This window comes from Phocoena phocoena, chromosome X (genome assembly GCF_963924675.1).
Source record: "Phocoena phocoena chromosome X, mPhoPho1.1, whole genome shotgun sequence".
In the NCBI taxonomy this organism is placed as follows: domain Eukaryota; kingdom Metazoa; phylum Chordata; class Mammalia; order Artiodactyla; family Phocoenidae; genus Phocoena; species Phocoena phocoena.
In genome coordinates, this window is record NC_089240.1 from 129,742,031 (window position 1) to 129,767,936 (window position 25,906).

General features: G+C 36.2%; 1 protein-coding gene across 1 annotated transcript; it reads right to left on the bottom strand.

Moving 5' to 3' along the window:
• Window positions 1–1,091: 1,091 nt before the first annotated feature.
• Window positions 1,092–25,631, bottom strand: CLIC2 (chloride intracellular channel 2). The gene is made up of 6 exons (XM_065900376.1): window positions 25,339–25,631; window positions 18,880–18,989; window positions 18,629–18,754; window positions 2,999–3,105; window positions 2,163–2,344; window positions 1,092–1,401 (listed from the first exon to the last, which is right to left on the bottom strand). The coding sequence occupies exons 1-6, from the start codon at window positions 25,393–25,395 to the stop codon at window positions 1,240–1,242; spliced, it is 744 nt and encodes a 247-aa protein (XP_065756448.1). The 5' UTR covers window positions 25,396–25,631; the 3' UTR covers window positions 1,092–1,239.
• Between the last annotated feature and the right edge of the window lie 275 nt (window positions 25,632–25,906).

A 25,906-nucleotide genomic window follows, 5' to 3' on the forward strand; every position in this document is an offset into this window, starting at 1 on the left:
TTATCCATTCATCTGTTGATGGACATTTAGGTTGTTTCCATGTCTTGGCTATTGTGAATAGTGTTGCTATGAAAATAGGGGTGCATGTATCTTTTCAAATTAAAGTTCTGTCTGGGTATATGCCCAGGAGTGGGATTGCTGGATCATATGGCAACTCTGTTTTTAGTTTTTTTGAGGAACCTCCATACTGTTTTCCATAGTAGCTGTACCAACTTATATTCCCACCAACAGTGTAGGAGAGTTCCCTTTCCTCCACACCCTCTCCAGCATTTATTTGTAGACTTTTTAATGATGGCCATTCTGACCAGTGTGAGCTGGTACCTCATTGTAGTTTTGATTTGCATTTCTCTAATAATTAGTGATGATGAGCATTTTTTCGTGTGCCTGTTCCAGGCCTGTTAACTCTTTACTCATTGCCTTACTTTTCTTTGAACCTATGAAAACACTGCTTTATTTAAATTTTATCTAGGGACTTCCCTGGTGGTCCAGTGGTTAAGACTCTGAGCTTCCACTGCAGGGGGCATGGGTTCCATCCCTGGTTGGGGAACTAAAACCCACATGTCCCGCAGCATGGCCAGAAAATAAATAAATAAATTTTATGTAAATCCCACCAAGACCTCTAAAAACACCTATCTCTCTTTTTTGAGGCTGAACTTTGTTTCTCTTTTGAAGGAGCTAAAGTAAAGTTCAGTTTTTGTTTTCAGATATGAGTGATTTGATTGTATTTTAACATGTATATTTGAGTACATATAGTAATGGAACATTTTAAATTCTGTAGAAAGATTTGTGATTATCCTTTAAGAATGGTTTACTTAACCCTTTAATGGACAGCAACAAGAACTTTTGGTCAGTCAAATTTCTTAGTAAAATTGTTTTAATGATTTAGATGTAAATATTTCTAAGGAACAGTTTGAGACTGTGACTGTATGTCATTTGTAACTTCAGCCATCTGTTGAGCTTGCACACATGATGCATTCTAGCAAAAGATATTGATACTTTCCATATCACTTAAGATCGCAGTGGTTGTGCCATGGGAATTAAAAGGCGAAATGAAAATATGAAGACCTTTAAAATACACAGTGAGCAGATAGTTTGGATTAACTAGCTACAGAAAATATAGCATTCTTTTTCATAAGAAAGTTGGATAGAGGAAACCATATTTTCCATATTCTTATTTCCAAAAGATTTTCTAATATGATAACAAGTGAAAAGAGAGGTTTTTCTACTGAAAGAGCTGTCCTAACTCTTTTGCTTAGCCACACTTGCATAAGTATTTTCAATTTCTTTGTCTTCAGGACACGTGTGGGTAAATTCTTCACGGGCATAGGCATTGTGGAGATAGCGCCAGACTCCTGAGAATTCTCCTGGAATGTCAAAATCACGGTATTTCTTTGCAGCAACCTAGGGTTTTGGAAAAAAAGAGGAAAAAGCAATCGGTAGTGAGGGGCATCAGTAAAATGCCTAGTGTGTAAAAACATATGTCAAAAATTAGGATCATTGAGGACATGTTACCTACACAAAAAGTACTACAAAATAAACTTAAAGAATCTTGGATTTACTATTTTAATGTTTTGTCTACAAATGTAGACAAAACTCCGTGCTTGTAATCATTTTTATTATATTTATGGTGTATTTAATTATGAATGTTTAGAAGAAGGAAGCACAGAAAAAGAGCACAGATCTTTTCACTGTTTAGGGTTCGACAGTGTCTTACTTCTTTATGTATTCTTTGTGTCTGGCATAGGACCTGAGATAAAATAAGGTCTGTTCAATAAAAGCTTGTTAAATGAACGATTAGTTAATAATAATATTAATAGCTCACTTTATTATCACTTGTTATGATCCAGACACTTTTCTAATATTCCATATGCCTTAATTTAATTTTCTCAACAGTTCTATGAAATGGGTACTATTACCCTTGTTTTATAGACAAGACAGTGGAAAACACCTTCTGATTTAGGAAGAAAGAAACAAGAAGTTTTTATGCTTCCCAGAGAAGATCATTATGGATTTTTCCTCTGAGGAGAAAAAGGAGACATACCCTATGCATAATGATGATGACAAAGCCCTCATATAAAAACTCACACTGAATGGTCACTGTGCTTCCTGTTGGCAACTCCCAAACTCCTCTCAATCATTCAGCCTGCCCTATGAAGACTTACCTTAATAATGTTCAGTTTGGGTAACAAACTGCAGTCAGCCAGTGTCAGCTGATCCCCATCCAAGAACAATCTTCTGGAAACTGTGAGTTCCTCAGCACTGTCTGGATCAATTTCATCTAGAAGTGGGGTGTTCAAGTAGTCATCCAGACGCTTAAATTCTTTGAGCAGAGATTTTTCAAAATCTGAGGCAATGAAGTCAAACGGTTACTTATAAATGTGCAGTCTTCATGACTAAATACATTCCCAATATGCTTTTCACACATTTAGACATCTCTATATACTTAACTAGAATGCTCAACTACCCACTGATAAGACAGAATCAGATGTTTAATCAAACGGTGAGTAGACATATTTTTGGACTCTTCTTGAGGAGGTAAATTGGGAGGAGAGTCAAAGAAAAAGAAAGGTAATATATATTATCACTCAAGAAGAGTCAGAAAGTGGAATCAGAGACTAATAGCTCTCATGATTCAGAGAATAGTAAACCTATTCGAGAGTGTTTGTGAGAAATGGTAGGTGCTATGGTTTAAGAAACCTTAAAGGTACACAAGACTGAGAAAGTTGGGGGGGTTAAGAAATACAGTCCAGCAGTTAGTTCACCCCTGGCATGTCAGTGTTCTAATAGAGCTAAGTTGGTGATTCCTATATTGAATATTAGATTCTAAATCCAATAAAACTTCATGCAAGGAATTTCAGAAGAGAGAACAGAGAGTGAGATGAAGAGTATTCCCCAATATATACTATATATTCAGGAAAGCCCTATTTTAGTTGAGGCAGAATATGAGAGTGAGCATGTGAGTGAGAAAAACGAAAAGACTTAAAGAAAGGTATCTTACTCTTGTTTGCCTCCTTTTGCGCGTTCTTAATGTATGCAGAAAACTTGGCAAAGAGGTTACAGCCCACATCAAAAGACTCCTTGTTCTTGGGACTCAGGTGAGGATACCTTAAAAAGAAACATCACTGCACATAACATTCACCCATAACAAGACATAGACCTGGTGTCTTTGTTGCACTCTACTGAGAGAAGTTTTGGAAAATTGTGCCGGAAACTGAAGGTGCTGAGAAACCTTTCATTGGAAATATGTTTTTTTCCCACTCTGAGAATACTTTAGCTTCTGAAGTTCACAGGGAAGCCAGCTGTTTGGAATTCAAAGCTCATTTATCTATAGAAACAATGTTTCAAATGGCTGTTGGGTCCCCATACTTGCTCCTAAAAGCCTGTTTGGCAGAAGATATGGTGGTAATACATTTTCAAAGATAAGTAGTAGGAAAAAACGTGGCTTCAAATAACAAAATACATAAAAGAATAAAGAGGATGGAGAGGATGGGGGAAAAGTAGCCAAGATGTCCTCCTCTTAGTAATACACAGTTAATTTAGCATAATAAATTAAAGTAATGTAATAATGTAATTTACCACATTCACAAATTAAATAAGGAAAACCGTATGATCATGAATAGATGCCCCAAAAGTGTTCAGTGAAAATCAATTCCTATTCATAAAACCCCACACTAGCAACTAGAAGTGGTTGAGCCAAACACTTAGCCATCTTCTTTGATCCCTCTTTCTCTCCATGCCCACATTTGATCCATTAGCAACTCCAGCCAGACTACCTTTCAAAATGTATCCAGAATCTGTCCACTACTCACCACCTCCACTGCTCCCTGCCTGGTCCAAAGCCTATATTACTGCAACACTTTTTGATTATCCCCCCTCTCCCATGCTTATCCCTCACACTCCCAGGATATTCTCCACCTGCTGCCAGAGCAGTCACGTTAAAACTTAAGTCATATCATGTCTCTTTCCTACTCATTACCTTGCAATGTCTCCATATCATTCAGACTCAGAGCCCAAGTCTTCACAGTGGTCTACAAGGGCCAGTGTGATCTGACCCAAGCTTACCTTCTGCTCTCATCTCTTCCTACTCTCTTCCTTACTTCACTTCACACTGACCTCCTTGCTCTTCTTCAAATAGGCCTGACAAGCTCCCACCCCAGGTCCTTTTCACTTGGTCTGCCCCTAAATAAAGTGCTTTCCCTCATTTATGCACATGGCCCTCTCCCCCTCTTCTTTCAGGTATTTTAATCTGATATATCCTCCTAAGTGAGGACTTTCTCTGGCCACCTTATCGGACATTGCAACCTCTCCCCTGGCCCTAACACTCACTACTTCCCTCCCTTGCTTTACTTTTTCTTAGTATTTATCATCATCTAAAATAGTTTATATTTTGCTTTTTATCTTGCTTATTTGCTGTCTTCCTTAACTAAAATGTAAGCTCTGCTAGGGCAGAGAGCTTTTGCCCATTTTATTCACTGATGTGTCCCAAGTGCCTAGAATAGTACCTGACACTTATTAAGTATTCAGTAAATATTTGTTAAATGAATTTATTAATTTCTTTAACTTGGTCAAAAGTATCCATCAAAAATTTTCAGCAAGCATCATTTTAAATGGTGAAATGTTAGCACTATTTCCTTTAAAATCAGTAAAGTATGAAGATAATCATGATCACTACTGCACTTCAACATTGTGCTGAATGTACTGATCAGTAAGACAAGAAAAAACATCATTCTAAATGGTGACTCTACAGTTTTTACATTAAGTTTAGGAACAAGACAGAAATGCCTACAATTACTATTATAGTTGACAGTTTTTTGAGGATTTAGCAAGTGGAGGAAGACAACAACATAAAGCAATCAGTATAATTATTGTAAGAGAAGTAACAATATAATTGTATACTTAGAAAAACCAAGAAAGTATAGAAAAACAATTACTAGAATTAATGAGCTATTTTGGTAAGATGGCTAAATACAAATCAAACATTAAAGAAATAGCTTTTCTATGTTAGCAATAACCCGAACGAAATGGATATTAGTAGCATATTCCACTTACAATAGTGACAGAAGTATAAAATATTTAGAAATAATTTAATGCAAAAGGTATAGAATCAATATAAAAAAAAACACTACAAAATCTCATCAAAGAACATAAAACAGACATTTAGGTTCATAACCTAAGTGTCCATCAGTGGATGAATAGATAAAGAAGATGTGGTTTTACACACACACACACACACACACACACACAAAATGGAATATTAGCCATGAGAAAGAAGGAAATCCTGCCATTTGTGCTGACATGAATGGATCTTGAGAGCACTGTAGTAAGTGAAGTCGGACAGAGAAAGACAAATACTGTATGAATCACTTATATGTACACTCTAAAAAAGCCAAACTCATAAATATAGAGAGTAGAATGCTGGGGGCTGGAGGAATTGGGGAGATGTTATTTAAGAGTAAAAACTTTCAACTAGTAAATAAATCCAAGAAGTCGAATCCGCTGCATAGTGATTATAGTCAACAATACTATATTATAAACTTCAAAGTTGCTAATAGACTAGATCTTAACCATTATCACGACTAAAAATAGATGATAATTATGTGATGGAATAGAGGTGTTAGCTGATGCTATGGTGGTGATCATTTTGCACTATATAAATGTATCGAATCAATTTGTTGTATACCTTAAACTTACACAATGTTATATGACAATTATACCTCAATATTTTTTTTTCGGTACGCGGGCCTCTCACTGTTGTGACCTCTCCCGTTGCGGAGCACAGGCTCCGGACGCGCAGGCTCAGCAGCCATGGCTCACGGGCCCAGCCACTCCGCGGCACGTGGGATCTTCCCGGACCGGGGTGCGAACCCGTGTCCCCTGCATCGGCAGGCGGACTCTCAACCACTGTGCCACCAGGGAAGCCCTATACCTCGATTTTTAAAAAAGAACATAAGATGATACCCAAACAAATACTCAAAACATGTCCTCTGATGGGAAGAAGTCACATAATAAAAATGAAATTTGTATAAATAGTAATACAAATTAAATGTAATTTCAATTAAAACCCAATAGTATTTTTTAAATTGAGGTAAAATTCACATAACATGAAACTCACCATTTAAACCATTTTAAAGTGTACAATTCATTGAGATTTTTAGTACATTCACAGTGTTGTGCACCCATCACCCCTATCTAGTTCCAGAACATTTTCATCACTCAAAAAGGAAGCTGTGTCCCCATTAAGCAGTTACTCCCCATTCACTCCTAGAATCACTAATCTTTCTGTCTCTATGGACTTGTTTATACTGGACATTTCACGTAAATGGAATCATAAAATGCATGGCCTTTTGTGTTTGGCTTCTTTCACTTAGTATAATGCTTCAAGGCTCATCCTTATTCTAGTATGTATCAGCACTTCATTCCTTTTTATGGATGAATAATATTTCATTGTATGGATATACCACATTTTGTTTATCTGGTAATCAGTTGATGGACATTTGTTTTGTTTTCAGCTTTTATCTAGTGCGAATACTGTTGCTATGAACATTTGTGCATGTGTTTCTGTTTGAATATGTATTAGAACTAAGAAATGAATACACTAAAGTTGCAGGATACATGATTAATATACAGAAATCTGTTGCTTTTCTATACTCTAATAAAGAACTATTAGAAAGAGAAATTAAGGAAACAATCCAACTTACAGGTATGTCAAAAAGAATAAAATACCTCAGAAAAAATTAACCAAGGAGGTGAAACACCTATACTCTAAAAACTATAAACATTGATGAGGGAATTTGAAAATGATACAAAGAAATGGAAAAACATCTTGTGTTCTTGGATTGGAAGAATTACTATTGTTAAAATGTCCACACTACCCAAGCAATCTACAGTTTTAATGCAATCCCTATCAAAATACCCTGACATTTTCCACAGAACTAAGAACAAATAATCCTAAAATTTATATGGAACCACAAAAGACCCCCAAATACCAAAACAATCTTGAGAAAGAAAAGAACAAAGCTGGAGGTATCACAGTCTCTGACATCAGACTATACTACAAAGCTACAGTAATCAAAACAGTGTGGTACTGGAACAAAAACAGACATAAATCAGTGGAATAGAATAGAGAACCAAGAAATAAACCCACACACATATGGTCAAATAATCTACAACAAAGGAGACAAAAATATACAATAGAGAAAAGACAGTGTCTTCGATAAGTGGTCACAAAGAAAGAAAACTACAGGCCAATGTCACTGATGAACATAGATGCAAAAATCCTCAATAAAATACTAGCAAACAGAATCCAACAGCACATTAAAAGGATCATACACCATGATCAAGTGGGGTTTATCCCAGGAATGCAAGGATTCTTCAATACACACAAATCAATCAACGTGATACACCATGTTAACGAATTGAAGGAGAAAAACCATATGATCACCTCAATAGATGCAGAGAAAGCTTTTGACAAAATTCAATACCCATTTATGATAAAAAACCCTCCAGAAAGTAGACATAGAGGGAAGTTATCTCAACATGATAAAGGCCATATATCAACAAAATTCAATACCCATTTATGATAAAAAACCCTCCAGAAAGTAGACATAGAGGGAAATTATCTCAACATGATAAAGGCCATATATCAACAAAATTCAATACCCATTTATGATAAAAAACCCTCCAGAAAGTAGACATAGAGGGAAATTATCTCAACATGATAAAGGCCATATATGACAAACCTACAGCTAATACCATCCTCAATGGTGAAAAACTGAAACCATTTCCACTAAGATCAGGAACAAGACAAGGTTGCCCACTCTCACCACTATTATTCAACATAGTTTTGGAAGTCTTAGCCACAGCAATCAGAGAAGAAAAAGAAATAAAAGGAATCCAAATCAGAAAAGAAGAAGTAAAGCTGTCACTGTTTGCAGATGACAAGATACTATACATAGAGAATCCTAAAGATGCTACCAGAAAACTACTAGAGCTAATCAACAAATTTGGTAAAGTAGCAGGATACAAAATTAATGCACAGAAATCCCTGGCATTCCTATACACTAATGTTGAAAAATCTGAAAGTGAAATCAAGAAAACACTCCTATTTACCATTGCAACAAAAAGAATAAAATACCTAGGAATAAACCTACCTAAGGAGACAAAAGACCTGTATGCAGAAAATTATAAGACACTGATGAAAGAAATTAAAGATGATACAAATAGATGCAGAGATATACCATGTTCTTGGATTGGAAAAATCAATATTGTGAAAATGACTATACTACCCAAAGCAATCTACAGATTCAATGCAATCCCTATCAAATTACCAATGGCATTTTTTTACAGAACTAGAACAAATCATCTTAAAATTTGTATGGAGACACAAAAGACTCCGAATAGCCAAAGCAGTCTTAAGGGAAAAAAACGGAGCTGGAGTAATCAGACTCCCTGACTTCAGACTATACTACAAAGCTACAGTAATCAAGGCAATATGGTACTGGCATAAAAACAGAAACAGATCAATGGAACAAGATAGAAAGCCCAGAGGTAAACCCACGCACCTATGGTCAACTAATCTATGACAAAAGATGCAAAGATACACAATGGAGAAAAGACAGTCTCTTCAATAAGTGGTGCTGGGAAACTGGACAGCTATATGTAAAAGAATGAAATTAGAACACTCCCTGACAGCATACACAACAGTAAACTCAAAATGGATTAGAGACCTAAATGTAAGACCAGACACTATAAAACTCTTAGAGGAAAATATAGGAAGAACACTCTTTGACATAAATCACAGCAAGATCTTTTTGGATCCACCTCCTAGAGTAATGGAAATAAAAACAAAAATAAACAAAGGGGACCTAAGGAAACTTCAAAGCTTTTGCACAGCAAAGGACACCATAAACAAGACTAAAAGACAATCCTCAGAATGGGAGAAAATAGCTGCAAATGAAGCAACTGACAAAGGATTAATCTCCAAATTATATAAACAGCTCATGCAGCTCAATATTAAAGAAACAAACAACCAAATCCAAAAATGGGCAGCAGACCTAAATAGACATTTCTCCAAAGAAGACATACAGATGGCCAAGAAGCACATGAAAAGCTGCTCAACATCACTAATTATTAGAGAAATGCAAATCAAAACTACAATGAGGTATCGCCTCACACCAGTTAGAATGGGCATCATCAGAAAATATACAAACAACAAATGCTGGAGAGGGTGTGGACAAAAGGGAACCCTCTTGCACTGTTGGTGGGAATGTAAATTGATACAGCCACTATGGAGAACAGTATGGGGGTTCCTTAAAAAACTAAAAATAGATTTACCATATGATCCAGCAATCCAACTACTGAGCATCTACCCAGAGAAAACCATAATTCCAAAAGATACATGCACCCCAATGTTCATTGCAGCACTACTTACAATAGCCAGGTCATGGAAGCAACCTAAATGCCCATCAACAGATGAATGGATAAAGAAGTTGTGGTACATATATACAATGGAATATTACTCAGCCATAAAAAGGAACAAAACTGAGTCATTTGTTGAGACGTGGATGGATCTAGAGACTGTCATACAGAGTGAAGTAAGTCAGAAAGAGAAAAAGAAATATCGTATAGTAATGCATGTATGTGGAACCTAGAAAAATGGTACAGATGAACCAGTTTTCAGGGCAGAAGCTGAGACACAGATGTAGAGAACAAACATATGGACACCAAGGGGGGAAAACCGCGGTGGGGTGGGGATGGTGGTGTGCCGAATTGGGCGATTGGGATTGACATGTATACACTGATGTGTATAAAATTGATGGCTGATAAGAACCTGCAGTACAAAAAAAAAGAACAAACAAACAAAACAACTAATACTAAACTTTCTTTTGGGTTATTTGTATGGAAATATGTTAATATAAATATTTTAGACATTTCATGAAATTTCTAAAAATCTTATATGTTCTGGTATAATGTTATAAGTCATAATTCTAGTTATGACTTTAAAATGTATATCTCAGAAATAATTAAATGTCCTTGTCAATTGAATTATTATGAACTTTCATCAAATCTTTTTTTTTTTTTTTTTGCGGTATGTGGGCCTCTCACTGTTGTGGCCTCTCCCGTTGTGGAGCACAGGCTCTGGATGTGCAGGCTCAGCGGCCATGGCTCATGGGCCCAGCCGCTCCATGGCATGTGGGATCTTTCCAGACCAGTGCACGAACCCGTGTCCCCTGCATCAGGAGGCAGACTCTCAACCACTGTGCCACCAGGGAAGTCCATCATCAAATCTTTAACTGTGGTAATTTTTAAGTCTTTTGTCATTTGCAGACAGTTCTGGGTGTACTCTCTGTAAATGCAGAAATGTTCCTATAAAAGGGTTTCATCTTCAAGGCATTCATGGAAAAGACTCTGACAAGTACAGATTTCTGGTAACTGACTATACTGCTGAACTGAATGAATAAGCATTTTCAGAACTCTAATGGAAAACTAGTGAATTCATAAAAGTGCTAACAAAAGATCAAGATGAAAAAAAATTAATTACATGGGACTGAGTGACCTGATGAGGATGATTATAATTTTTGTGACTTTCTGTTTGAATTTTTAAAAATCCCACAAGGACTCAGAGGCAAAAAATATAACAATCAATTTTCACTGCAAAGTAAAGGAGTTGTTACAGTGGAGGATTACTGGACTGAATGTCAATATTATGACATAGTATGAGTGTGTTTTGTGTTTGGTAATTGCAATCATTGCTGTGGTCATCCATTTACAATGCTTGGTGTCAGTTTATTTATCGCTTGTAAAAATAAAATACAGTGTGTGTGTGTGTGTGTGTGTGTGTGTGTGTGTGTGAAAAAAATGGGCATTGTGGTTTTGATTTTCATTTCTATAATGACTAATGACATTAAGTATCTTTGCAAGTACTTATTAGCCACTTGTATATATTCTCTGGAGAATTGTCTACTCAAATCCTCTTTCCATTTTAAAATTAGGTTGTTTGCTTTCTGTTATTGAGTTGTAAGAGTTCTTTTATATATTTTGGATACTAGTCACATACAAGGGAACCGCCATAAGGCTATCAGCTTATTTTTCTGCAGAAACTTTGCAGGCCAGAAGGGAGTGACATGATATATTTAAAGTTCTGAAAGGGAAAACCTACAACCTAGGATACTCTACCCAGCAAAGTTATCATTCAGAATTGAAGGAGAGGTAAAGAACTTCTCAGACAAGAAAAAACTAAAAAAGCTCATCAATACTAAACCAACCCTAAAAGAAGTGTTAAAGCGTCTTTTCTAAGTGGAAAAAAAATATTCTTTTTCTCTTGCTGCCTTTAGAATTCTCTCTTTATCTTTAAATTTTGCCATTTTAACTATGATATGTGTTGGTGTGGGTCTCTTTGGGTTTATCTTGTTTGGGAGTCTCTGTGCTTCCTGTACCTGGAAATCTTTTTCCTTCATCAGCTTTAGGAAATTTTCAGCCATGATTTCATCAAATACCTTTCTATCCCTTTCTCTCTTTTCTCCTTTGGGGATCCCTATAATGTGAATATTAGTACACTTGATGTTGTCTCAGAGGTCTCTTAAACGTTCCTCATTAAAAAAAAAAATTCTTTCTACTGTTCTGATTGGGTTATTTCCATTATTCTATCTTCCAGATCATCTAACTTTTCTATTTTCTTCTTTTGCTGTATGTGCTTTTGGTGTTATATCTAAGAATCCATTGCCAAATACAAGGTCTTGAAGATTTACCTCTATATTTTCTTCTAAAAGTATTATAGTTTTAATCCACACATTAGGTCTGATATATTTTAAGTTGATTTTGGTATATGATGTGAGGTAAGGGTATAACTTTATTCTTTGGCATGCCAATGTGAATATCTAGCTGTCCCAGCACCACTTGTTGGAGAGACTATTCTTTCACCATTGAATGGTTTTGGCACTCTTGAAAATCAATTGACCACAGATGTATGGGTTTATTTTTGGACTTTCAATTCTATTCCAATGGTATATTATTATGCAAGTACTGATTGTTTTGATTACTGTAGCTGTGTAGTAAGTTTTGAAATCAGGAAGCATGAGTCCTCCAATTTTTTGTCTTTATCAAAGACTATTTTAGCTATTTGTGATCTCTTGCAATTCCATATGAATTTGAGGATTGGCTTTTTCATTTCTGTAAAAACACCATTGGAATTTTGGGTGGTATTGCATTGAATTAATAGATCACTTTGGGGAATATTTCTACATTAATATATTAGGTCTTCTAATCCATGAACATGGGATATTTGTATAGGTTGAATTGTGTCCCCCCAAAAAGGTATGTTGAAGTCATAAACTCCAATACTTCATAATGTAACCTTATTTTGAAATAGGATTGTTACAGCTGTAATAGTTAAGATGAGGCCATATGGAGTAAGGTGGGCCCGTTAATCCAATATGACTGGTGTCCTTAAAAAAGAACACTTTATGAAGAGACAGAGACACAGGGAGAATGCTGTGTGAAGATGGAGGGTTGGAGTTATGTATATATAAGGTAATGATTGCTGGAAAACCATGAGAAGCTAGGAGGTTATTTTAGCAATTGTTTGTAGTCTTCATGTACAAGTCTTTCTCTTCCTTGGTTAAATTTATTTCTAAGTAGTTTATTATTTTTGATGCTACTGAAAATGGAATTGTTTTCCTAATTTACTTTTTGGATGATTCATTGACAGTATATAGAAATAAAATTATTTATTGTATTTTGATCTGTATCTTGCAACTGTGCTGAATTTTTATTAGTTCTAATAGTATTTCAGTGGACTTTAAAGGATTTTCTACGTAAAAGATCATATCTGTCAATATCATTTTACTTTTTCCTTTCCAATTTGGATGACTTTTATTTCTTTTTCTTGCATAATTGCTCTGGCTAGAACTTTCAGTACAATGTTGAGTAGAAGTGGCAAAAATGGCATATTTGTCTTGTTTCTGATCTTAGGGAGAAAGTTTTCAATCCTTCACTTTTAAGTATGATGTTATCCATGGGTTTTTCATAGATTCCCTTTATCAGGTTAAGGAAGCTCCCTTTTAGTCCTAGTTTGTTGAGTATTATCATAACATGGTGTTGGATTTTGTCAAATGCTTTTTCTGTGTCAACTGAGATGATCATGTGTGTTATTTTTCCTTTACTGGTGCTCTTTTATTTCTTATATGATTTTGAATTACTTTCTAATGGCCTCTCATTTCTGCCTGAAGGACTTCTGATAGCATTTCTTGCAGAGCAGGCCTACTAGCAACAAAATCCCTCAGTTTTCGTTCATGTGGAATGTCTTAAGTTCTCTTTCATTTTTGAAGGATATTTTTGCCAGATATTGAATTCTTGGTTGATATTTTCTCTCTCAGCACTTTAAATATATATATCATCTCTCTGCCTTCTGGTCTCCATGATTTCTGATGAAACTTATCTGTTAATCTTATTGAGAATCCCCTCTACATGATGAGTCATTTATTTCTTGATGCTTTCAAGATTATGTCTTTGGCTTTAGATAATTTTATAATAATGTATCTTGGTGTTGATCTCTTTAAGTTTATTCCACTTGGAGTTTGTTGACCTTCTTGGATTTATAGGTTTGTGTCTTTCATTAAACTTGGGAAGTCTTCAGCCATTGTTTCCTCAGATATTCTTTCTGCCTCTTTCTCTCTGCCATCTCTTCCCTATCATGTGTATCTTTGTACATTTTATGGTATCCAACAGGTCTGTTAGGCTCTGTTAATTTTCTTCCTTTTCCTTAGACTGGATACTCTCAATTAACTTATGCTCAGTTTTGCAGATTCTTTCTTCTGTCTGTTCAAATCTGCTGTTGAACCCTCTAGTGAATTGTTCATTTTAGTTATTGTACTTTTCAACTCCAGAATGTCTATTTGATTCCTTTTTATTATTTATATTTTTTATTGATATTCTCTCTTTATTGAGACATTGTTTTCTTGATTTCCTTTAATTCTTTGTCCATGGTTTTCTTTAGCTACCTAAACATATTTAAGACAGTTGATTTAAAGTCTGTCTATTAAATCAGGGTCTGGGTTTCCTCAGGGACAATTTCTATTAATTTCTTTTTTTCTGTGAATGGGCCACACATTCTTGTTTTTTTTTTTTTTTAAGAAGATGTTGGGGGTAGGAGTTTATTAATTAATTTATTTATTTTTGCTGTGTTGGGTCTTTGTTTCTGTGTGAGGGCTATCTCTAGTTGTGGCAAGCAGGGGCCACTCTTCATCGTGGTGCGTGGGCCTCTCACTATTGCAGCCTTTCTTGTTGCAGAGCACAGGCTCCAGACGCACAGGCTCTGTAGTTGTGGCTCATGGGTCTAGTTGCTCCGCGGCATGTGGGATCCTCCCAGACCAGGGCTCGAACCCATGTCCCCTGAATTAGCAGGCAGATTCTCAACCACTGTGCCCCCAGGGAAGCCCCCCCTTTTTTTTTTGACATACCTTATATATATATTTTGAAAACAGGACACTTTAATATTATAATGTGGAAACTCTGGAAAACAGATTCTTCCCTTCGCTTCCAACAAATAGGGTTTGTTGTTGCTTTTTTTGGGTGTTGTTGTTTATTTGTTTAGTGAATTTTCTGAAGTATTTTTGTAAAGTCTGTTCTTTCTTGTGTGTGGCCACTGAAATCTTTTTCTCATTATCTTTGGTCAGTTATTGATTTGACAGAGATTTCCTTAAACTCCTGGAAGCAAAACAAACAAAGATACAAACAAACAAACAACAAACCAAGGGATAAAAAGCTCTCCTGGTGTTTGTAAGCTGGCTCTGTGTTTGGGTACTCCTTCAATGCTTAGGTATGCAGTTTATAATTCTGCCTTAGCCTTCACTTTTCTACTTATGCGGTGCCTGAATTTAGCCAGAAGTGAAAGCTTAAAGTCTTCTCAGGTTGTTTTTTCTGCGCATAGGTCGAGACTTGGGCATGTGCTTGGACTTCTAGATTCCCTAGAATACATTAATTTAAAGCCCTTATTCCACTATCTTCCAAGTGTCTCAGCCTCTTTATTTTTTAAAAAATAAATTTATTTATTTATTTTTGGCTGCGTTGGGTCTTCATTTCTGCACGCAGGCTTTCTCTAGTTGCAGCAAGCAGGGGCTACTCTTCATTGCGGTGCATGGGGTTCTCATTGTAGTGGCTTCTCTTGTCGTGCAGCATGGGCTCTAGGTGCGTGGACTTCAGTAGTTATGGCTCGTGAGCTCAGTAGTTTTGGCACGTGGGCTCAGTAGTTGTGGCACATGGGCTTAGTTGCTCCATGGCATGTGGAATCTTCCTGGACCAGGGCTTGAACCTGTGGCCCCTACATTGGCAGGCAGATTCTTAACCACTGCACCACCAGGGAAGTCCCATCTCAGCCTCTTTTTTTTGCAGACTTTTCAGTTTGTCTATTGCTTTCTCCAAGTTTTATTCCTTGTCCCATGTGGCAGTGGCTAATACATTTGCTTCTAAACGCCTTCCATGAGTGCCAACAGGGAAGCTGCCTCAGCCCTGAGGAAGCTCCAAAGTAGGTGAAAAAAAGGCAAACCCTTGAGTCAATCCCTCGAGGTGCCACCAGGTCAAACCACACAACCACAGTTATTTGAGAATAAGGTCCATATCCTGTCCTCTGGTACAAGCAACCTGTTTCTGCAATGTGGACTGCTCTCTTTAAGGCTTCTAAAGAACTGGGTAGTTGAGGATGGTAACAGGGTAACCTAAAATGCCACAGGGCTCTATTACTGAAATTTTGCTTCTTTATTCTTCATTAAGAAACCCCAGGCTGCTTGTAAATTTTTGGTTAGATTCCAGAGTTCTGGCAAAGTTGATTCTGACAGCTTTTGCTGGGCTATTAATTGTTATTATGGAGGGATGACATTTTGGAGTTCCCTACTCCACCATTTTCATTGATGTGGGTATCTAACAGGTTTTAAATTTTTAGATGAAACAAAGGTTATATGGAAGAGCTCTTGTATTCAGCAATGTGGCAGACTAAATAACCACTCTGGAGGACCATGTCAAAAGAAAGTTCATTTTAGCATTGTTTGTAACACCAAAACTTGGAAAATATCTTCCAGCTGTTTTCTCCAACAATGGTAACTATTATGAACCAGGGATTTTTATGTGTTATCCTATATTTCCTTTTAAAAATGGAAGATTTTATTCCAGTTATCCAATTCCTGCTCCACCACTGACTATTGCGTGTGTCAAGCAGAAGGTGGAAAGAACTTGTCTTTTAATTTATTTGACTGTTCGACCATTAATATCTAAGAGAGATGTTGCGCATCGCTCAAAGATCCTGGACTTTGAACTGGATGCAGTAACTGTAGGGGACTTGGGAGTTATCTCTCTTGGGAGTAAGTGTGTTCCACGTATGGGAATAAGGATACACACATTTATTTGGATGGTCAGAGGGACAGAATATGGAAGATAACACAGTTATGTACCACTTTCTCCCTCTCCCTCTCTCCCTCTCTCTCTGTCTCTCATTAACTGAATCTTATTTTATTAGGGATGGCAATAAACATGGATGAAAACTATGTTTCCTAGCTTCCCTTTGTATTTAGGTATGACTATGTGAATTACTTCTGAATAATGAGATGTTAATGGAACTTGTTGAATGTGGCTTCTGTGAAAGCTCCTTAAAGCTGACTTGCATCTTTTGCCCTTTGCCCTTCTCCTTCTTCCTGTGTGGGACTTAGATCTGTTGCCTGGAATTCCAGCAGACATATTGTCACCGTGAATTAAACTTAAGACTGGAAAACTCACCTGAAGAATGGCAGAGAAGAAATATTAGATAGAGCCTGGGTCGCCAGTGAAATTATGGAGCTGTCATTCTATCCTTACAATGCCTCATTCTTGGTGTCTTATTATGTAAGAAAAATAAAACCCATATTTATCTAAACCACTACTTTTTGGGCCACTAGTTAGAGTTGAATGCAATCCCTAAATGATACATAAGCTAAGAGAAAATCAGAAGAATTTGACAAGGTAATTCACAGAACAAAACCAAATGCTCAACCAACATGTGTAAAGATGTTCTAATTCACCTATTATTCAGGGAAATGCAAACTAAAGTATCAGTGAGATATCACTACACCCGTCAGCTTGCCATGAATTTTAAAAGAGTGATAACGCATAGTACTACAGATATGTGGGAAAAGTGTATACTTATACACTGATGGATAAAGCAGTAAAAATTTTAAAAGATATATACCATTTGAATTTTACTGCTGGAAATCTATTCCACGGGAATAAAAACACCAGTACATAAGGACATATGAGCAAGGATGTTATTTATAGCACTGTTTGTAGTGGTAAAAAACTGGAAGGAAAGGGAATTTGTTATTGTGCTTATATGAACATAAAAACGGGTATGGAAAGATAACACAATAGATTTTTTCACTAGTTAACCTTTGGGAGCAAGAAAAGGTTGGAGAGATGGTTTGAGGGGAGGCAGTAATAGAGGAGGATGGATGAGGAGAAAAGAACAAAATAAGACTCAACACTTGGAGCTGGTGCTTAAAATATAAGAAGCCACCAATAATGAATGAAAGAGACATAGTATAGGTACACAGAAAAGAATCTAAAATAGTATCCCTAATTTCTTAGGTAGGAAGAATTTTGGACTGATAGAACCTTTTATTTATCATATGTATGTGTAATGATAAGACGTTAGTTTTTAGAGCAGTTTTAAGTTTACAGCCAGACTTCTGACCAGTGAAAACTGTGGGATAATAAATGAGTGACGTTTTAAGACACTGAGTTTGTTGCACAGAAATAAAAAATGAATACAGTAGGCTTATTGTTTCCAGATACTATCCTGGGTGGGCAGAGACATACAGCTGTCATTCAAGTGTAGTCAGTGCAGTTATGGCCTCTGGCTAACTGTGAGAGACCTGTTTCTTGGTTTTCTTGTGTTGGGTATGTTCTATCTTCATGCCATCAGTGGTATAATGGACTAGTCCTGACCAGTCCTCATGGACTATACAGTGCTATTACCCCATGCCCTCACTGCTAACCCACCATAGGTTTCTTCTCTATTTCTAGACTACAGAGAATTTACTTTCTTATTTTAAGCAAGCTATGCATTTTAAAAATAATTTGAAATATTATATTGACTGTCTGTGTATTTGAAGTTGAAGGGGGGAAGTTTATGTGTGATAGACATAATATTTCTCAACCTGTAGAGCTAAGAGATCAGACTGAATTAAAGGCTGTTTCAAAATTGTAGATCTTCTGAGGGTTCTACAATAAAATAAGTCTGACTTCTGTCAGTATAAATGTCCCCAAACTTCATTATGGATCAAATAACATGGATAAAATTAAATGTGGCCTAAATTTACTTGTCCTTCCTAAATTTCCAAGTCTATCCTTTGCCCATTCCTAATATACTACTTGCATCACATAAAGTTTTAATAGCTTTACATATGTTAAATAAATAATTATGTAGTAAAGTTTTCTAATCATACATGGAGTGATCGGGGGATCTTTGCAAACTTTTCTAGAAAGATAGCAAAAGAGAAGTCTGAAATTGAAAAAGAGTTAGATGTTTAGAAGAATCCTCAATCTGCAATAAATAAGACAATAAAATAGATTATCTCAAGAACAATAATATCCTGTAAAAATGTTGTACCTTGGAGGAGCCAGTGTGTGCTCTAGGAACTCCTCAATTTTAATGAAGTCTGTTTTCAACTCCTTGTTATATATCAGGAAGGGAGGATTTGTGCCTGGGGCTAAGTCCTTCAGCTCTTCAGGCTTTCTATGATTATTGAAAATAAGCAGAGTTAGGCCTCTAGATAAAGTACACATTATGCAAACACCAACATTGTATTGGTGTCTACTGATTTTAATCCCCAGAATGAAACATGTCCTGATTTGTCTTACCTGGTCATGTCAACAGTAGTCACATTGAATTTAACTCCTTTAAGCCAGAGGATCATAAAAAGGCGTTGGCAAAAGGGACAGTTTCCAATACTCTCCCCATCACTTCCAGCCTATTAAGATAAAGAAAGGCTTCATTCATTCATTTGCTCAATAAGTATGTATTGAGTGCCTGCTGGGAAATAAACTAGTTGCTAGAGACAAAGTTGGTAGTCCTTAATCTCATGAATTCTACCATCTGTGGGCAGAGAGAGATAATGAAGCAAATAATTTCATTGTATGTAAAATTACCAGAGTGATGAGTACATAACAACAGAATGCTGACTAAAGACTATGTTCATTTTCCATTTTCATAGATCCTGCCAAATTTACTTCTTGAAAGGTATATTCAGTATTTTCATTGGAACTTTGATTTCTTTATTCTGTGACTTGTTTGTTCATGACAATTTTATATTTATCTATTAAGGTGATGACCTTTTCCTTATTACTTTGGAAAAATTACTTGTATACTAAAGCCACTAACTCTTTTTGATAAAGTTACATGTAATTTTTAAACAATGCCTTATGTAAAATTAAAATTTTACATAAAATCTTATATTGTTTTCCTTTATGAAATCTGGTTTTCCTGATCTGCTTACACAGCTGTTATGTACATCAAGATTGCAAAGAAAAAAATTACTTTCTTATTTTGTTTTACTATAAAGATGTTCCCTCATGTTTTCTTCTAGTAACTTTACGGTTTCATTTTTGCATTTGTTTCATCTATTTAGAATTTATTTTGGCATAAGGAATGTATTGGGACTCCAGATTTATTATTTTTATTTTATTATTTTACAAATAGTTAATAGTTGTCTTAACACCACTCATTTAAAAATTCATCTTTTGCTCAACATAGCAAATTATTAGAGAAAGGCAAATCAAAACTACAATGAGGTACCACCTCATACTGGTCAGAATGGCCATCATTAAAAGTCTACAAATAATAAATGCTGGAGAGGGTGTGGAGAAAAGGGAACCCTCCTACACTGCTGGTGGGAATGTAAATTGGTGCAGTCACTATGGAGAACAGTATGGAGGTTCCTTAAAAAATTTAAACAGAGTTACCATATGATACAGCAATCCTACTCCTGGGCATGTATCCAGACAAAACTATAATTTGAAAATGCACCTGTATGCTCATAGCAGCACTATTTAGAATAGCCAAGACATGGAAGCAACTTAAGTGTCCATTGACAGATGAATGGATTAAGAAGATGTGATATATATATATATGTATATATATATCCATTATATATATAATGGAATGGTATATATAATATACATATATAATGGAATGGTATATATATAGTATATACCATATATATATATATATATGATGGAACACTACTCAGCCATAAAAAATGAAATAATGCCATTTGCAGCAACATGGATTGACCTAGAGATTATCATACTAAGCAAAGTAAGTCAGAAAGAGAAAGACAAATACCGTATGATATCACTCATATGTGGAATCTAAAATACGACACAAATGAACATAGCTATGAAACAGAAACAGAGTCACAGACATAGAGAAGAGACTTGTGGTTGCCAAGGGGAAAGAGGGTGGGGGAGGGATGGATTGGGAGTTTGGGATTAGCAGATGCAAACTAGTATGTAGAGAATGGATAAACAACAAGGTTCTACTGTAAAGCATAGGGAACTATATTCAATATCCTGTGATAAACCATAATGGAAAAGAATATGAAAAAGGATTTGTATGTATACATATATATATATATATATGTAATTGAATCACTTTGCTGTACAGCAGAAATTAACACAACATTGTAAATCAGAGACACTTCAGTGAAAAATGAGCACATCTTACTTTATGTAAATTATACCTCAATAAAGTGTATTAAAATGGAAAAGTTCAAAAAGAAGAACAAAAACCCCTCAAATAAATGATATTATTTAGCGATTGCAGACGTTGCAATGACAAAGGTAAGGGTATAACCATGGAAGGGAGTGCCTGAGAGATTATGAAGAACAAGGTCACTGGAGGACAGAAAGCCAAGGATGTGAGAGGACAGAGTGTTGGAAGGGTCATTTGTGTAGATATTAAAATCACCAAGAATTATGATAGGCATAGTCTTGAAGAGTGTGACAATGATCCGGGAAATAAAATCCTTAAGAAGTAAGGGAAAGTGACCTGGGATTGGGAAGACTACTATAACAAGGAGGGGTAGTGGTTGGTTTAGTCTGATATTATGAGACAACCGAGATATTTCTCTGGATGGGAGAGATAGAATGGTCTGGAAACAAGAATGAGGAGCAAGGACATCTAAAGACATCTACCTTATCGCCACCCTCAGTGGTAACAGAAATGAGGAAGAAAGGGGAGCCTCTCCTTGAGAAGGCTATAGCTGATGTTGTCTCCTGAGGGGAGATCCAAGTTTTAGACACCTCAATCTCAACATGTCCCAAAGTGAATTCTTTCCCTTTTCTTTACTCCACACACTTACCTACTCTTTAGAGTTCCTAATCCTGTGAAGTGCACTGCTATCTACTTTGGATTTGTGAATTGTGTTCCCCCCAAATTAAAATGTCGAATCCCTGTCCCCCAACGTGATGGTAGTTGGAGGTGAGGTGTTTGGGAAGTGATTGGTTTAGATGAGGTCATGAGGGTAGAACCCTTGTGATGGGATTAATGCCCTTATAAGAAGAAACCAGAGCTCTCTCTCCCTTTTTCTTTCTCTCTTTCTTCATTTCCCCCAACAACTATGCATATAAGGTCACAGCAAGAAGGCACCTATCTATAATAAACCAGGAAGAGAGTTCTCACCAGAAACTGACCATACTGACACCTTGATCTTGGACATAATTCTTATTTTTTGGTAAATTTTCCTTTTCCTGGCAGTGAGTACAACAGAGGAAATAATGTTTATTGTTGCTCTTTTGTGGCGTCAGGGAGTGAAGAGGTATGGGAAGAGGCAACCACCTTGGCAGCTGAATTTCTTTTGTAACAGAAGTCAAGCTAAAGATCCAATCATAACTGGGGTTAGTGAATGGAAACTTGATTAGGCAGGAAGAAGAATGAAGTCTGATAATAGATACAGCAGGAAGGGTGGGTTGCCTTTGGCAAAAGGAAAAGCGAAACAGTGAGGTGTGGGGGAAATGTAGCACAATTTTACAGGAAAACTGAATTTTTTTCTGTTTATAATAATGCTGATTTAAAGTGCCACTACACAAAATGTATGAATATACAATGGAAAAAAGACAGGCTCTTCCATAAGTGGTGCTGGGAAAACTGGACAGCTACACGTAAAAGAATGAAATTAGAACACTCCCTAACACCATACACAAAAATAAACTCAAAATGGATTAAAGACCTAAATGTAAGGCCAGACACTATAAAACTCTTAGAGGAAAACATAGGCAGAACACTCTATGACAAAAATCACAGCAAGATCTTTTTGACCCACCACCTGGAGAAATGGATGTGAAAACTACCACGATGTGGTCATTCACCAAAACAACTTTTTCTCTTTGTGTTTGTGATCTATGTTTCTAAACATGAAAAATAGTAATGGCTGGAACATCTGACATTTATTGAATGTTTGCTATGTTAACAACTACTGTGTCTTAAAAATTTATTTTATTTAATGCTTATAATGAAGATGATCCTGTGAGGTAGGTTCTGTCATTACTCTTGTTTTACAGATGAGGAAATTGAAGTTCAGAGAAGCTGACTTGCTCAAGTACACTCAGCTAGACAAGAGTTGATGACCCATACACTCTTCTCATGTAGCTAATCCAGGACTGTCTACTCCACAATCCACACTCCTTAAACACTGCTTTCTCCCATCTAATAGTTTTATTGGATTTTTTATTAATCAGTCTTTATAATAGTCTTTATGATAGTTCTAAGATAATTTGAAAATAGTCTGAACATTCAGAGAAGAGTATCATCTCTTTTTCTATTTTACATTTATCAATAAAGACAAAAATATTACATTCAGGATTTTGGCCCAAATGTTAGAGTCTATAATGTTATGTACAAATCTATGAAAACTTAATTTTAGACTGGTAGAGAACACAAAAACTCCATTTATCAATGAACAACAAACCAATAAGATAAACTCTGCATTTAGAGAAAACAAAATGTGTTCTTTTAGAAAATCCTTTGTTCTTAGTTCCTGGATATAAATCTTGCCCAAATCATTCAGAGTTGAAAGGCAATGTTTTCACTCACTCCATGGAACACATGGGGGGGTGTGATATAAATTCTTAATTGTGTCAGGAAAGGACTTACTTTCTTGTAGGGATCCCATCAGTGGCATTGGGAAATTGTGCTAGGGTCCCCAGACATAGCTGGGGAAATTACAGACTCATTTAATCTTTAGAAAGATACCACATTATAAGGGAGATACAACTGGTAAACAGTAGTGCTTTTTAAATTTTCTCATTAACATTTTCACCCCTCTCAGCCCCTATTCCCCCTCTTCTATGAAACTTCTAGAGATCTTTGGAATCCATCTCAAAGCAAAGCAAAACAAAAACCCAGATCAGATGATACTAAAGGTTCTTCCAGAAAATCTGTGGCTTGTATCAATGTCATTAGATAAGCTAACATCTAGAGGATTTCATCTAATGAAATTCTGGGAAATGTTACTAAAAAGTGTGCCAAGTTGAAAACAATGAATTAAAATTATGCACAGCTATTTTAAGGGACTGGAATCTTGACCCTGCCATTTACTAGCTATGTGACCTTATGCAAAGCTACTTAGCTACTTTTTGCTTTAGTTTCTGTAACCATAAAATAGGGTTAATAATAAACCACTTAGCACAGCCCCTGCCATAAGTACTCAATAAATGATTAGGTTTTTAACCTGAAAGTTATTATTTAATTTAACATTTTCTCATCCAACGTGTGATTTCCTAACTTCCCCTGTCTAGATTACCATCCAAATTATGGGAAGTCTATGAAGATAAACACACAGATCAATGCCAACAACTGGTTACAGGAGTTTGATTGGATTGAATAAACAAGTTTAGACAAAAGAAACTAGTTACCCTATGAAGAGACTTATTACCTCTGGTTTGGAATTGGTAGTTATAATAAAAAGTCAGTTAGGAAGTTAAGGCTTACTTATGTTGCGTCTGAGCAGTGACATGTTTTGCTAGAATCCAGAGATAGGAGAAGTAGCTCTTATGCCCCACAGTCAAGCAAACACTTACTTGGATTGTTTTGCTATGCAGGAATTCAAGAGTCGCCTATAATTTTGTAAAGGCTGGTTAATTATGTCCTTGATGTATATATGTGACCAGTTGTCAAATATTTTAAAATTATTGTAAAAGTATTACTTTGGCCAACAGATGTTTAACCTAAAATTTGGTAAGCACACCTTATTTTATGCCTTTGTAGGCCATCAAGAGGTGATGTAGTTTTAGAGGCAAGTTACTTAAACCTTATTTCCTTATCTTACTTACCTAGAAATCATGAGGACAATATTACTAAAGTTTTGAGTACTATTACCACCACTGCTACTGATGATACTACTTTACTACTATTAACCTATCTTCTAAGTTGTTAGGACTAAATGAGATAATATACATAAAGTGTTAGAAAAAGGTTAAGCATGATATAAGAGTTTGTTTTTATTATTACCATCCTCAATACTTCCAATAGTCAATGAAAATATAGAGAAAAATAGTTAATATAAGCAAGGATTTAGGAAACTATGTAATTTCTACTTGGAATAACCCGTACAAAATTGTTTCTTTTTCTTGATGAGCTAATTTAGAAACACATGTTCCTTTCTCCTGTTTTAGGGGTTTTCCAAAGGGCTTTTCTGAAATGTTAAGACATTAAAAAAAAAAAAAAAAAAGCCAAGGCAAAAAACCTCCTACTCATATAACAGGCACACAGACTCCTGGCTTTTTTCTCCTCTAGTGTCCGTTTGACCCTGCTGTGATGTTCATCCATTGTGGGAGAATTTTTGAAAGCTCTATTTGGACCATGTGTGGGAATGAGGCTCTCAGGCCGTTCTTGGCCCTCTCCTCCCCACATTCAGGCCTTCCAAAACATATCTCATAAAACACAGATTATGAGAACTGGAAAGCCCTTAAGGATCATTTTGTCAGGCTCCTTTATTGTACAGATGGAAAAACAAAGAGGGAGGGAGGGATTTGTCCAAGGTTACATAGGAAGTCACTAATAATACAATTTACTTGTTCTAACTACCAGCCAGTCTAGTTGTCTTTCTACCATATCTTCTTGCTTTTTTCAGATGGGGTGTTTTTCTATTGTTATATAAGAGCAGCCAAACACCCAGGTATTCTTCTAGGACTCAGAGTAGGTATAAAATTACAAAACTATTTCCTATCTCTAGCTGAAATGTTGACTTAAAAAAAAATGCTGAGGTCCAGTGTCAAGGAATAATACATTCTGTATGCTCTCATTATAGCTAGAAAACTTACCTTCACAAAAAGCTCAATTTCAGGGTCTGTTTGACTGCTGGGCCTCAGGTCTGCCATCTTTCTGTTTTTATTGCCAGTTTTCAGCCCCCTGCCTTCTGTGCAGTCCACAGTACTCACAGATTCTTTTCTTCCAGTTTTATCCAAAGGCTTAAATGAAGGTTGTGCTTTAAGAGGAAAGTCCAGCTTGTAATAGTCAGAGCTGGGCTAGTCTCTCTTCAAGAGGTGCAGAAAATTCTAGACGCTTGAGAGTAACTCTTGAATTTGTTCTCTTTCTTCCTCTTGACCTAACATTTGAATCAAGGAGGAGCCGATGGCGTGTGTATAAACTGGCTGGCTAGAAGGGTGGGGAAGTTTCCAAAGAGGCTTCAATGCTATGAGTCAGCAGAGAGAAACACATACACACAAACACACACATGCAGTTTCGATATATCAAGCAGACCAGATGTTCTCTAGAGCTTCCCTTTGAATCCTGGGCTCCATGCCCAGAAAATGGCCTCTTATGCTGTTCTTGTAACCTGACAGCAGCAAAAATCTCTTCCAGGAAAAGGCCACAAGTGACTCGGGTTTT

What these genes read in the sequence shown, in the direction of transcription:
- CLIC2 (XM_065900376.1), bottom strand. Translation starts at nt 25,395, where the DNA reads ATGGCAGACCTGAGGCCCAGCAGTCAAACAGACCCTGAAATTGAGCTT. An exon ending in ACTACTGTTGACATGACCAG is followed by an intron (nt 18,755 to 18,879) that starts GTAAGACAAATC and finishes CAATAATCATAG; the next exon opens with AAAGCCTGAAGAGCTGAAGG. An exon ending in CCAAACTGAACATTATTAAG is followed by an intron (nt 1,402 to 2,162) that starts GTAAGTCTTCAT and finishes CCAAAACCCTAG; the next exon opens with GTTGCTGCAAAGAAATACCG.